Source organism: Varroa jacobsoni, unplaced genomic scaffold (genome assembly GCF_002532875.2).
Source record: "Varroa jacobsoni isolate VJ856 unplaced genomic scaffold, vjacob_1.0 scaffold_1020, whole genome shotgun sequence".
Classification (NCBI taxonomy): domain Eukaryota; kingdom Metazoa; phylum Arthropoda; class Arachnida; order Mesostigmata; family Varroidae; genus Varroa; species Varroa jacobsoni.
Window position 1 is genome coordinate 231310 of NW_019213922.1, and position 12951 is coordinate 244260.

A 12951-nucleotide genomic window follows, 5' to 3' on the forward strand; every position below is an offset into this window, starting at 1 on the left:
ATAATCTATGTACATGTACTATAGGGGACGTCCATAATTACCATAGATTTTTACCTTTCAAAATTATTGATTTTCTAATCACGACCATTACGTTGTCTTGACATGACGATTGGAAATATTTATCCAATAGAGGTAAATTAAAGAAAAAGAAAAAGTCTTCATTAGTATAATGCTGCACCAGGGACATACAATCTCGTCTCCGCGCCGTAGGCGCCTTTCTGCTTTTTATAACGCAGACACGTAGCCACATATATACAGTCGACCATATGATGCAGGCGGTCAGGGAGAGTGAGATAGATGACTTCTATTAATGCCACTCACCACAATATTTGCGACGAACGTGATCAAGCTATCCCCGATAGACATCCTTTGAATTGGTTGGCCTTTTACCCCATTTAGGTGCCATTGCTAGGTGCTGCTTCTCTTCTGGCTCGACCAAAAGGCAAGCAAAAAGCATATGGGGAATAAAGAAAGGAAGAACGGCGGGTCAACGTGGTTTGTGCAGCGTAGAAGATCAAAGAAGACGAAAGAAACTAAGCCGAATGCCACGTTTCTATGAAGCTTGCGCGCTTGTCAGCCGTTGCTACCTGGCGTTGCTTCCTCTTGAAGCACGGTCAGCAAATGATAACATACCAGGCAGGAAATGGTGCAGGACGAAGCGATTTCGAAGGACGTTGCTGGTATTCCCAGATATTTCTTTGCTGGGTGAAACCTTTCCCTCCGGGAGTCTCTTCTGTGGTGGTCGAAAGGCATCGGCATTAGACAGGAGACCGGAAGAACGGCGAAATACTCGTGCCCAACCGTTGTATCCGTGAATGTGCCTAACTATGTGTGTTTGTGTAAGCCTATGCGCTTGTGTGTCTATCATCTTCTTCATCTGAGGAATCGTGTGGAGATCACCGCGGAAAAGAAACATGTCTACGCCAATCTTTGCGACCTGCCTAGTTTCTTCTATAACTAACCAACGAAGTCCTTTACTGAGCAAAAAAAGGAAGAGTGTCTGGGAAACGCGCTTACGGCTTTTGCAATGCCGAGAGCTGCCGATGCCACTGCTCCTTCCAATTTGAGCTGAACTCGCGACCCACAGCCTCCTCAAGCGCAAACAGAGCGCACTATATATATACACAAATACTGCCACAACAAAGTCGGAACGCGCGTATTGGCAGGTGCTCAAACCGTTCCGTATTCTTCCGTTTGCTTTAATTGGAGTGCTGGCATTAACGGACGACTTCGATCTGATCCCTGATTAATGTTTGATTTGCCCGTGGGGACTGGCTGGAAGCACGCTGGCGGGCCAATGAGTTAGCTACCGAGCTCAGCTATCATCTGAGTTAGAGATCTATCAGAAGTGGATGCACTGGAAGATCGAAGGAAAGAGATTCTTCACCCCCTGTTCCGTCAACCGTTTCTGTCTTAGAGATCAGAGTGATGTAGAATTTGCATCGCATTATCGAGATACAAACGTAGCGAATAGATACATTGAGGGTGATGGCATTAGCGAGGTAGACTCGAATCAAATGATGACTTCATCCGACTGTGCATGAAAGGGACAATGAGTACCTATACGTGCAACTATCTACCGTAGTTCTGACGTAAACTGACAATGAAGAGATCGAGTCTGTGCGGAGAGAACTCAAGAGTTGCGTAGGACAAGATTTCAAGGGAACAGGATGACGACAGCGGGTGGCGGGAGACCAGATCCATGACGGCCGTGGGCGGAGAACCCAGACGAGAATTAATCCTCGCTTCTACGATAGCTGCACGTATGCTGGCAACTAACCTTTAACTTACGCATAGGCCGATGTCGACCAACGGCTCTTCGCCCCACAATTCTGAGGAATGTGTCCTAACAGAAGGGAGAGGAAGTGAAGTGAAGAAAGTGGGAACGGTTTGACCTCAATATACCTTTCTCAACAGAGATCATAAGGTGCCTCAGGTCAGGTCGAACTGTTGGCACAGGTGCCACGGCAGTTCTGTCGCATTCCCAAAGACGTAGTTACAGTTAGCGATGTTGTGCGATACGTTTTCGTATGTACACATATTGTATATATTGACATGCATAGAATACGCGTGCACAAGGAATAGCCAATCTGATCTGCACGGTGTTTTGATGGTGAAGTTTATGGAAGGTGCAATTGAGGCAAAAGGAATATTTACTGCTTAATATAGGCATCATTGGTCGCGTACATTGTAATGTACATATCATATACTTGTTCATATACACCTTAATAGAGTAAACTAGTTCGCTGTAGCTTATGTGAGAAATCAAATAAACTATTAATGTAAATGTAGTAAAGTTCACAATGTACACTAACAAAAGCGAGCTTTCATCGGCTAGTAAAATGTCTATCTGTCATTTTTCACGTACTTGTGCGGATGGAGGATGCAAACGATCAATTCCCGAAAGTTTTTGAACAATGTTAAAGCTAATAAAGTTTCACAGAGTTGGGGTGACACCATTTTTCCTTTTTTGCCAAAATTGGTTTACTAGTAACACTCAAAACAGGCCAACTGAAGATGCCAACATTCAACTAAGGTACAACGTTCCAGCAAGCTGCCGACTTTCGTCATCAGACACAGCAAACTGTATATAGTTTTTTTCTACTTCTATATCGGTGGATAGCATCGGACACAAATATAACACTCCAGCAGGTGCAGGTGTAAAGATAAGTAACTGAAGTTATTTTCTTTTTTTCGGATCGACAGTTACGTCGAGGGACAGCAGACGCGCCACCCTAGACGACTACGTTCGTTTCTTAGAGCCAGTACTAGAAAAACCAAAGTAATAGTACTACCTGCTTCGAAAAAATACCCAGATCTTGCTGCTAGGCTTCCATTTTTTGGAATCTTTCCAGCCTTAACGCCAACCTGTCCAGGACCCACATATCGCTACGCAGGACACAGCCACCGCGTCGAAGGCAGCGGTTAGAAATACAATAAAAAACAACGCTTGAGATATGGCTAAATAGATGAGTCCTCTTGAGACCTTCTGAAAGGAAAGGTTGCCTCTTGCAATGAGAAGGGGATGCGTAAAAGAAGCCAAGTCCCTGAGGAGCCTCCAAGTTCCGCCGCGGTTAGCTCACAGAGTTGTGTTATCGAGAAGAACTTTTAATTATCTTATTGTGGGATGCACTGGGTAGTCCATCCACTTATTTACTTAGAAGGCCGGTGATACTGAGGGAGAGATACAGGAGTGATGGAAATGCTAGACTATATACGGGGACCATCCTAACATGAGGCGAACTTCGTGCCAGTGTCGTTTGTAGACCCTGTACAATCCACTTTACGGATTATTAATGGCGCGTAAAAGAAATTGTTTTCGATATACGCGTTATGCATTGCACAGACGGACCCTATGAGGACGAAGGGGTGTTGAATAAATTCAATGTACATGTAATCGGCTAAAGATGGGAGCTAAAGCTGCAGGCATAAATACTATAGGTTAAATATCATTGAACAATGATTTGACATATATATATATATATATGTAGATATATATATATAATCATCAAGTGGATTGTATTTACGAATGGCGAACAATTATGTCTATCTTACAAAACTGTACCGTGATTCTTATATAGTCGGTACGGATCCTACGAACAGGTGTAACAACATGGCTTTGTTGGAAATGAGATTCCTCTAAGAAGAATAAAATACTCTAAATGAACGTATGTACATGTTTTAGCAAAGTACTAAGTAATGTTTCTTTGCACTGCATGATGTATTGACCATTTAGCGACAAGTCTGCCATGGATAGTTGTGTGTATTTGTTATGGCATCGATTTCCTACGTCTACCTCTCTTCGTAAACTTCCTTTTAGATTGAATTGATGCACGGCACCGATAATTCTGTCCCTTTTCCATGAGTGTTCAACTACCATTTGACTTGTATGCTATGATTTATCACCTCAGCTAACGGTCGTCCACATTCTCATAATTAAGTTTGTCTTGTCGTCATCAGAGGCGTTTCTATCGCATGATATCTCTCGCCAACTCGATAATCCCGTGAGCAACAAAAGGGAGCAGTCAAGCGATTGCTGAGACGCTGCGCGTCTCGGCCGCATAGCTGTCTAACGGACAGGATGATTTACGCTGCCCCCAATGGACGAAGGATCTGCTCTTGGGCGTGCGCGACTCATAGTTAGATCGAGCGCAACCAACTTGCTGACGCTGCAGTATGTCAAGTATTGTATGGGGAAGCGTGACGGAGCAATCCATAGAACAACATCGAGCTCTCAACAGTATAATAGTCATATAAGATGATTAACGGATCTCTTATTAAATTACGAGGACCCATTAAATGGTGGTAGAGCAGAGAATTAAGACAACATAGTGAATGATAACAAATAGAAAAAAAAAAAACGTGAGTGGATGTACAGTGCAGTATCGATGAAAATGGCGATACTTGCGGAACCCACGAAGTGGGAGTAAGTGAGCAGTGTAACGAAGACCGGTCCTTAGCTTTTTTTTGGAGCTTTCATGGCAGGTCTTCTCGATGTATTGTCATATCAACGCGGTTATCGTCATCGTAAAAATTTCACTTTTGTGGTATATTGAAGAAACAACATTGTCCATGTGCTGTTATTATGAATTTCTTCGTGCCGTTATACACGCAGAGGAGATCTATTGCAAAGGGGCTGGACATTTGAAAGTTCTACGGTAGAAAAATGAAAAATGCACTTGGAAGTACAAGAATATTCACCATGCACAAATAACTTTCAAGTCTTAATAATATGGAGAACATTTGAGATGTAAGACATTTGAGGATCAATGTGACGAGTCTTTCCTACCACGTATACGCCCCAAACATGCCCTTATAATTTATAATATACCATATTATAGAACAGCGTAAAATGGCATGCTTGTCTAATAATAATGGTCATGGATTGGATCTCCAAAATGGTCTTATGCTTCTCCTAACGGTATGAATAATGCATGTAGGCTATAGTTATATATATACAGTAAGCAGTATTTCTATTGATATGGAGTAATAATCGCTTGACACACGTTCGCTAAGACAGCTGCAGTTTTATTCGAACGGCAGAAGTCCAAGCAGGAGTGGGGTTCGGCCTACGCTACGCCGCAATTTGTATTTTCTTTTTGGGGCAGTTGTAATTGTTAGCATAAACATAGAACATGGCCTGGAAATTCGACGAGGCGAACAAAGCATTTTCCTGATTGACGCACGTTTTTACAAGGATACCTAGGAGATCGAAACATTTGGCTGCTACCAGTTTTTACGAAAAATAGGGTATAGCCGAGGAAACTTACTTCACGCCTAATTTTGACGTCACAGTAGATCATAGTGTACGGAGTTCCAGTATAACGAGGGGACTAGCTAGAACCTCTGCTCTTCAACCGTGAAGAGTTAATCTTGAATATCACTATTCCTTTCATATCACAGTAAGCACTTCCTTAGTAGCGACAGTTAGTAAAATACTCGTCTGACACAGACACGAGGAGTACTATATGAAACTACGAACTACGACAAACGAGTAATTAACCACTCTTGTAGCTACCCACCCAAATCCAACTGGGTTGGGTTTTTCACTAGCTGATAGAATAATTGCTATCTCACGCTTCTATTGTCTGCCAGTGCGCCACTTTAACGGATATATGCTATAAGGAGAATCGAATACGAATGAAGACAACAGATAAACGCGTAGACCATTTTATTGGCTCCGTCCTTTGAGACAGCTGTTGCCTCACCCTTTCTTGCTTCGTAAGAGCAGATGGTGTCCGCCTGACCTTCGCTTCCCGCTCCGAGAAACAGGAGTTGATCCGGCAGCGTTGTCTCATTCGAGCCCATGGTAATCGTATTGATTGACACCTGCACCGTTTCAGAGAGGAGAGCATATAGCTATCGCGCGCGGCTATTAACGCACTGCTATTTCAATCTTTTTATTAAATTATGATGCATATTAAAGTAAGTTTAATAGGAATCAATTATGATTATGAAAAATTTAATGCAATATCAATAAAATATCTCGTAGAACGTCGGACGTTTACATATTATCGGATCGATGTTCTATTAGTAGATACCTTTATATTGCCATGTTAAAAACACTTCAATACACACACAGCATATATAGGCACTTGGTTTCACCATGTTTCCTACCGATTTGACTTCCAGACTACGTTCTCAAGCTCGTTGTCCTGTCATGATTTTTTATTGGTCTCGACCAATATGCGAATTTTTTAACCATTTCATGGGCTTCTATACACGAATTCTTCGCTTTCATACTAACTACACAACATGTATTAGACCTCCAAGACGCTATCACGGTCTTATTGTGTGGGGTTAACGTTAGCAGATCGTCAACATTTTCCTCATTTTCCACTGGCTGATAACCACTCGGTACTATTATGCAGCGGTAATAGACTTACTCTTGTTAGTGGAAAAGCACGTTCGTATTCAACGCTAGTTCCGCGAGTTTTTGTTGCTTATAGGTACTTTTGATTGAAAGTTGGGAAATAATAGAAACAAGTTTTCCTGATAATTGATTAGTCCTTTATGAAACGTTACCTTCACAGCTACTTTTCTTCACAGCTGTAGCCTTCGTCGTGTTACGATATAGCTTTTTATCCTACGGCTACATCATAATCCGTTGCGAAGTTCTTTGACGAAAGACATTACTGACGTCGATTTTACCGTCGAAGCTGTTGAAAAACAGTTGCTCTGCTGGTTTGGAGCGGCGGAGGGCGTAGCCGCCGGGAGCTCTTCGTCACCGGTGGATGTGCCCGACGATGCAATAGACCTTTTAGGCTTCTTGGACCGCTGAGTCTGACATGGTTGAGTCTTGCGAAAATCTACGAAATCGCAACAAAAGGGAAAAAGAACAGGATATCGTCTAATATTCGTTGACCGTCCCACTGTAACCCAAAAGCAAAACGACTTGGTCAAAGGGTCTGGTAACTGTTGTTTCGGCTAAATAACACAATTTGATTCATTCAAACCTATGCTGCCTCCTGATTTACGTGTCAGAAGCAGTTTGAGAGTCCACAATAGGATGCATAGTGATTTCAGAGTGATGAACGGCTAAAAAACGGGAATTCTATTTTTTTTCTTTACTCCTCAGGGGTCGGACCTGCTGCTGTTTCAATGGCTGTGCTTTCGCTTATTGATAGCAAGCTTGCTATCCGCTGTCGTCCGCCGAGGTGTCGTTCTGCGTCTTTAGATATTTACAACGCTACGATGACTCCGGTTACTATAGTGAGACAGGTTTTCTCGGCAGTCTGGGTTGGAGAAGATTTTCTCAGAACGTCTTATCCACATCGATCTATGTTTGCACCGATGAATTGTACATCGGATATATTTCTCACCGGACGGCCGCTTCATAGCGTCGTGCTGGATCATCAAAACACGTACTGAGCAATTGATTGGTAGCTTGCATTCAAAATTCAAGTGTTTCAAAAAAATATTTCTGCTCACGCCATAGATTGATCGAAAACAATGTTACTTTCGAAAAGCTTGCATTCATCGGAACTCACAGGGCCTGAAAGCTTTACTGAAAAATCACTGTTCTTTTGTGCTCGAGGGCTACACGCCAATGACAAAAATCCTGCACAAGATCGGTGGGCAGAATATAAACTGGGTGGGGATTTCTTGAGTTCGCTGGATAACGGCTACGAATGTCTATCGAAATCAAAAACGATATATATCTCTGTCACTTCTTCAATATTTTTCCACAAGCAATCGGCAACTCTACCGTTGACAGAATATGGCTTCAATGAATTGCTGTTGTTTCTCTTGGTTGACGTTCCATTTGTTGTTAAATATATTCGGGTATTTTGCACTCATGCCGCTTTTGATCATTCGTTTTTCCTAAGCCTTTTTCGCAGCAACTGGAAACACTTCCATGGAAAGATCTACACTGGGTACTAGTTTGTGTCCCCTGCATCGCGTGCTTGACGAAACTGTTGTTGCTGATTCTGAACGTGACATGTTCGTTCAGTTTTAATGATTTAATATTTATAATAAAATTATAATATTACTTATTATTATTAGGTGGTTTTCAGATTGCGCCATAGACTTGCTACGAGCCGCCAAGAAACCTCAACAGAAATTGGCCTTCGACGTGTTAATGTGGGATAAGGTAAGACGGAAAATTTTTCTCGATCAGAACGGTCGAACATCATTTCAACTTTTGCGAAACTTGGCCAGATTAGGGGTTGACATGGCGAAGTTGACATATACATATCAAAGGATAGTAAGGATAGAATGGCCTTACACAAGTACTATTAATTTCAACTATTAATTTGTACATTCCTAGTCAGATGCTTATGTAAATTTTTAAATGTACAATACAAGAGCTTTTCTTCTAGCAATTTATCCTAGCAATCGTATTCTATGCAATTAAGAGAACGTGACAGTCGAACCTTTGTGTTTGGGTTTAGCAACGCATACATTACTTTTATGCATGCTTTAAAGTATACCTTGAAGAGGTTGTATGGAGCTTCGCCCAACCTTTCTTTTCCCAACAGGTACTATCTTTCTCGGGATTCGCCTTCGTATGTACGGTTTTCTTTTACATGCTTTTGAAACTATGGGGATTGAAAGCGTGCATATGTAGACTTCGTAGGGATGTTCTCACCTCATTTCTACAGAATATAGTAATTTTTTTTCAATATAGTAATAATATCATAAATCCCGTCAAGATCGGAAATTCGAAGTATCAGTTCTAATAAATGAATACCTTTAAATTTATACGTGTACTTGACGTCGGGAGTGATGGCTTCATGTGGATCCAGGATATCCTGTTGATTTATTTTGCGTTTTTTCATAAGCTTTTGCACAACCCGACAGAAACCCGCTGATGTGTAGGTAAACAGGGGCAGTTTCCTTCTAGGCTCCTGAAAGAAGGTAAAACAGTGGGGCCTAGAAATTTAGAAACAGATGCCCATCCGTATACACGAACTGGGTATATTAGAAACGCCGCAGATATTATACCCTTCCCCTCATACGGTAATAGATAGTGTATGTTATACCCTTCCCCCCATACGGTAATAGGTACTGTATGTTTTTTCAAGGAAAATGGAAAAAAAGAAAGGAAAAATTTAATTTTTCTTCAAAAAGAGAAATTCCAGCTTACTGGAATTGCTCAGGTGACTTTAGCTTTGCAGATTTAGTATTAGGTGTTAGAACTAGTTAAACCAGAAGTGAGTTCCTGTTATTTCGTTTGCAAAAATTGTAAAAAGATGCGTACGGTGTGTGCTAAATTCCGTAGTATCTATTTTAGTATAATAAACCGTCACGGTAAGCAAATATCGCGATCAAACGTGCATTGCGGACTACGTACACCTCTGACGCTGGTCCCGAGTGTTGCCATTCGTCCAGCTGGTTCGGAAACCGCTCGGGCTTGTTCAATGAGCGTGCTGCAATCAAATTCGGTGGCTCCATTAGCCACGGCAGTCCAGTCAACATCGGAAAAGAACCCGTAGTTCCTCAGCTCAAGATAAGATGATGAGCACAATCTTTCTGTAAAATCATGCCAAAAGGTGACTTCATTCTTAACGAACGACCTCGCCTGTACGATGCGTAATACCGTTACTGAGATTTCCGGGGTACGTGATTGACAGGTTACTCAGGCTAGAACTTCTGTACAAAAATTGAAGGTCCCTCTATACCCGCTTGCCTACTTCAGTCTGTCTGTTTTTTTGTTTCGTGTCGCATTCTCCGCGCTAATGATGTGGTGCAACACGATGCCCTACAAACAATAAAAACCGGCGGATTCTGCTGCACATACTATGTAAAATAGATTCTCCAGTTTTCCAGCCTTCCAGGTTGCCATGCACGTACGTGAGGGTCGCCTAACAAGGAGCGCTTTGATGAGGCTAACAAGTTTTTGCGATGCCGAAAACGTGGTCCACCGAATACTCGAGTATTTGCCGTACGATCGAACCCCATCGATGCATTTATATTTCGGAACTCGAAACGGTAACTGGCCGGAACATAGTACGAAAGCTGTCATTCCTACAGACCACCTTCATTCAAGCAGACAGCGAAAGAAAGTACGAATAATAAGCTATATATATATATATATATATATATATATTATTATTATAGACTCACACCCACTGAGTACGTCAGGCGATCCGTTAGAATGGAAGAAAAGAATACTAGGATTGAATACTAGGCCGGACAATAGGCTCTCAGCATATGACAATGATGGAACCCACGTGTCTAATAAATCTAAAAAATAGCAACAATCTTCTTTTAAGCAGTTGGTAAGAGGTCACACTAATGTATCAAATTGTATTTACCAATCTGCGGCTCGTCCATATGGGCGCATTCGAAGTACTTCTGGGCTGATGTAGGGAATCGTGCCCATCATCTCGCGGTCATTGAATTCATATGGCGTGCTTCGGCTATAGCTCTTAAGACGAGAAGGCGCAAAGCGGCCGATGCACATTTTTGAGAGCGTCAAATCGGCTATCTTAATCCTACCTGTCGGAAGAAGTAGCAGGCCCGACGGCTAATTGATCAAAAGAGTTGCAAAGAAACGCACATAAAAGAGGGACAATTTATTATATACGAATCAAACGTTGCCAAATAATGATGCAACCTGCTGGGTCGATGCCATATGGAGTATGGCCCATACCTTGATATCTCGGTGGATAAATCCTTTATAGTGAAGATGTTCTACGGCCATCATCAACTGCGTCAGGAGATGCCGTAGGAGGTCCTCCGGAATCTTCTTTGTAAAGTTTAAGACCTATTGAATCAAAATCGATGGATTAAACCATTAGCGGGAACGATTGAAATTAGCCAAGAAGCGCCGTAAGATCTTGCGGAATACGGTTCGAACATCGAGCTACAATAATATTCCGCAGACAGTCCCTCGTACATAGCAGGCTAAATGGCGCAACATTAGCACCCCTAGTTTCAAACGAGCGTGGACGATACTGCATGAACACGTACACACGAAGAACCAACTTGTTAACATCGAATATTCTAAGCTAAATCTAACTATAACAGTATAGTGGAAACACAAACCAGTTGAAGGTTAATTGCGTCAACAACCTCAAGGAGCAGTACGTTGGCATCATATGTTGTGAAACTAGCGTAGCAGTTAAGAACGAATGGAGATGATATGACGGCAGACACGATACGGTCCATGGTCCCGCCACGTTGATGTATCGATAAATGGGTATCGGAGCTTGTAGTCACCAGGCCTGTAGCTGTTACCCCGTTCTTCGCTGATACTGCACTTATAACGGCATGTGGAGAGGTTTCCTGACGCGGCGATAGTCTCATAGCGCACTCAATGGATTCGGCCAACGTAACTCGATAAAGGTTACCGGCACCTAAGCCGAAATGACAACCACCTTCACGACCTGAAAGCTTTTCCTACACAGAACAAAACTTTCTATTGACCTCTACTTATGATCTTAGAATGAAATGTTACGATCAAAGGCACTGAAAATTTGAAAATCGGTGGCAAGGGTGGTCTTAATTTAAAAGGCTCAATCTTCGCATTTGTGCGCATCGAGTAAACACGTGGTACCAAGTCCACGCCTTGCAACCGCCATAATTAAAGAGTCTTTTACCATTTCAATGAAACTCGAATTTAATTAACAGAGAACAAAATTATTCAAGCGTTCAGCAGCTAAATGCGCCGTTGGTACTTCGCCGGCCTTCATCATTGTTAGGGTTATTGATCGCAGGATGTAACATGGCGCGGTAGAACTTCGTTTAGCTCAAAGGCCAAACTCGGTTATTCAAAATACGCTACCAATACTCGTATGCGGTTAAGCAAAGGTGACAAATCCTCCGCTGGTGATATTTCCCGCGACACCTCCATCGGAAACATGCGTGCAACCTTCAAAATACCAAAGCAAAAAGATTGCATTAGTTTCATCTATATACTGCAGCAGACGCCCGCGCTATGTATAGACGATAGTGACGATTTCTGCTTTATACATACTGAGTGCATATACAAACAAAGTCCAGCAAGCTTGCCCCAGCCAAAGTTAAGCTACCGGTTGTTTCTTTTGAAGTTTTGTTGTTGTTAATGTCTTGTCCACCTGTCACGTTATTGGTCATTGAGAAATGATCAACTAAGTTACCTCGATCCAATCTGTACTTCCTTTTCCTGAACAACGTTCTAGACATGACGCAAGATACTCGACCATCAGGATCAGTTGACGGATTTCGCCACCTAAACGCTACAAAGCCGAGAATTCCCTATTAATGCTAGATTTTACGTTAATCTGACTTAAAATTTCGGATCATGCACATCTAGTATCGAGAAGCTTGTTGTTATGACAAGCCTACAGCAGATACGGACGACCTTGTAAATGACACGTCAACGTTGCTATCAAAAATCAACCCAATTTTGTTAATTACTTAATTAAACATTACAACGATGCTGTGAAAGTAAATTGTCTGTTAGGGCTCATCTGATTTTTAAACAGTTTTACAAAAACAAGCCGACGACTCTGTCATCGTTAACTCACTTTGAAAACGCCTGCAGGGTCTGACGGTGCAATGTTTAGAAGACTACTGCAGCGGTAAACTCTTTTGAGCGAGAGCACCCACTCACCGTAATCTCACTGTACTCCGAGTATTGGTCGAATAAGTACGAGATATTCTCAATGTATTCTCGCATCTGCAGAAAAGTAATACGCGATTTGCAGATCTTCCGATGAATTACAATGGCCGTTAGGTGAACCTGGCCGCAGGCGTAATATTCACGCGCGAAAGCTGTGGAGCTCGTCCACTTTCGGGCTTTGATGTACGCTTCGAGGCACTGGGTAGCGGTTTTGACCATGCTTGAACAGTGTCAATAGAAAACATAATAAATGGCTTAGCAGCGTCTATTTTCTAATGTTTAAGACTGAACAGTTTGATAATAAGTAGAAAAAAATAGCTACCGCAACTTTGGGTAGAACTGAGTTGTGCATTTGAGAATGCAATGGAAAGACTTCATTACTTCGGATCCATACTGCG

The 12951-nt window shown here is 42.1% G+C and overlaps 1 protein-coding gene across 1 annotated transcript; it reads right to left on the reverse strand.

Moving 5' to 3' along the window:
• Positions 1-5672: 5672 nt before the first annotated feature.
• LOC111265879 (uncharacterized) lies at positions 5673-9934 on the reverse strand. The gene is made up of 5 exons (XM_022842871.2): positions 9746-9934; positions 9299-9477; positions 8696-8852; positions 6526-6809; positions 5673-5829 (listed from the first exon to the last, which is right to left on the reverse strand). Exons 2-4 carry the CDS (start codon positions 9326-9328, stop codon positions 6598-6600), a joined length of 399 nt encoding a protein of 132 aa, XP_022698606.1. The 5' UTR covers positions 9329-9477; positions 9746-9934; the 3' UTR covers positions 5673-5829; positions 6526-6597.
• Positions 9935-12951: the final 3017 nt, after the last annotated feature.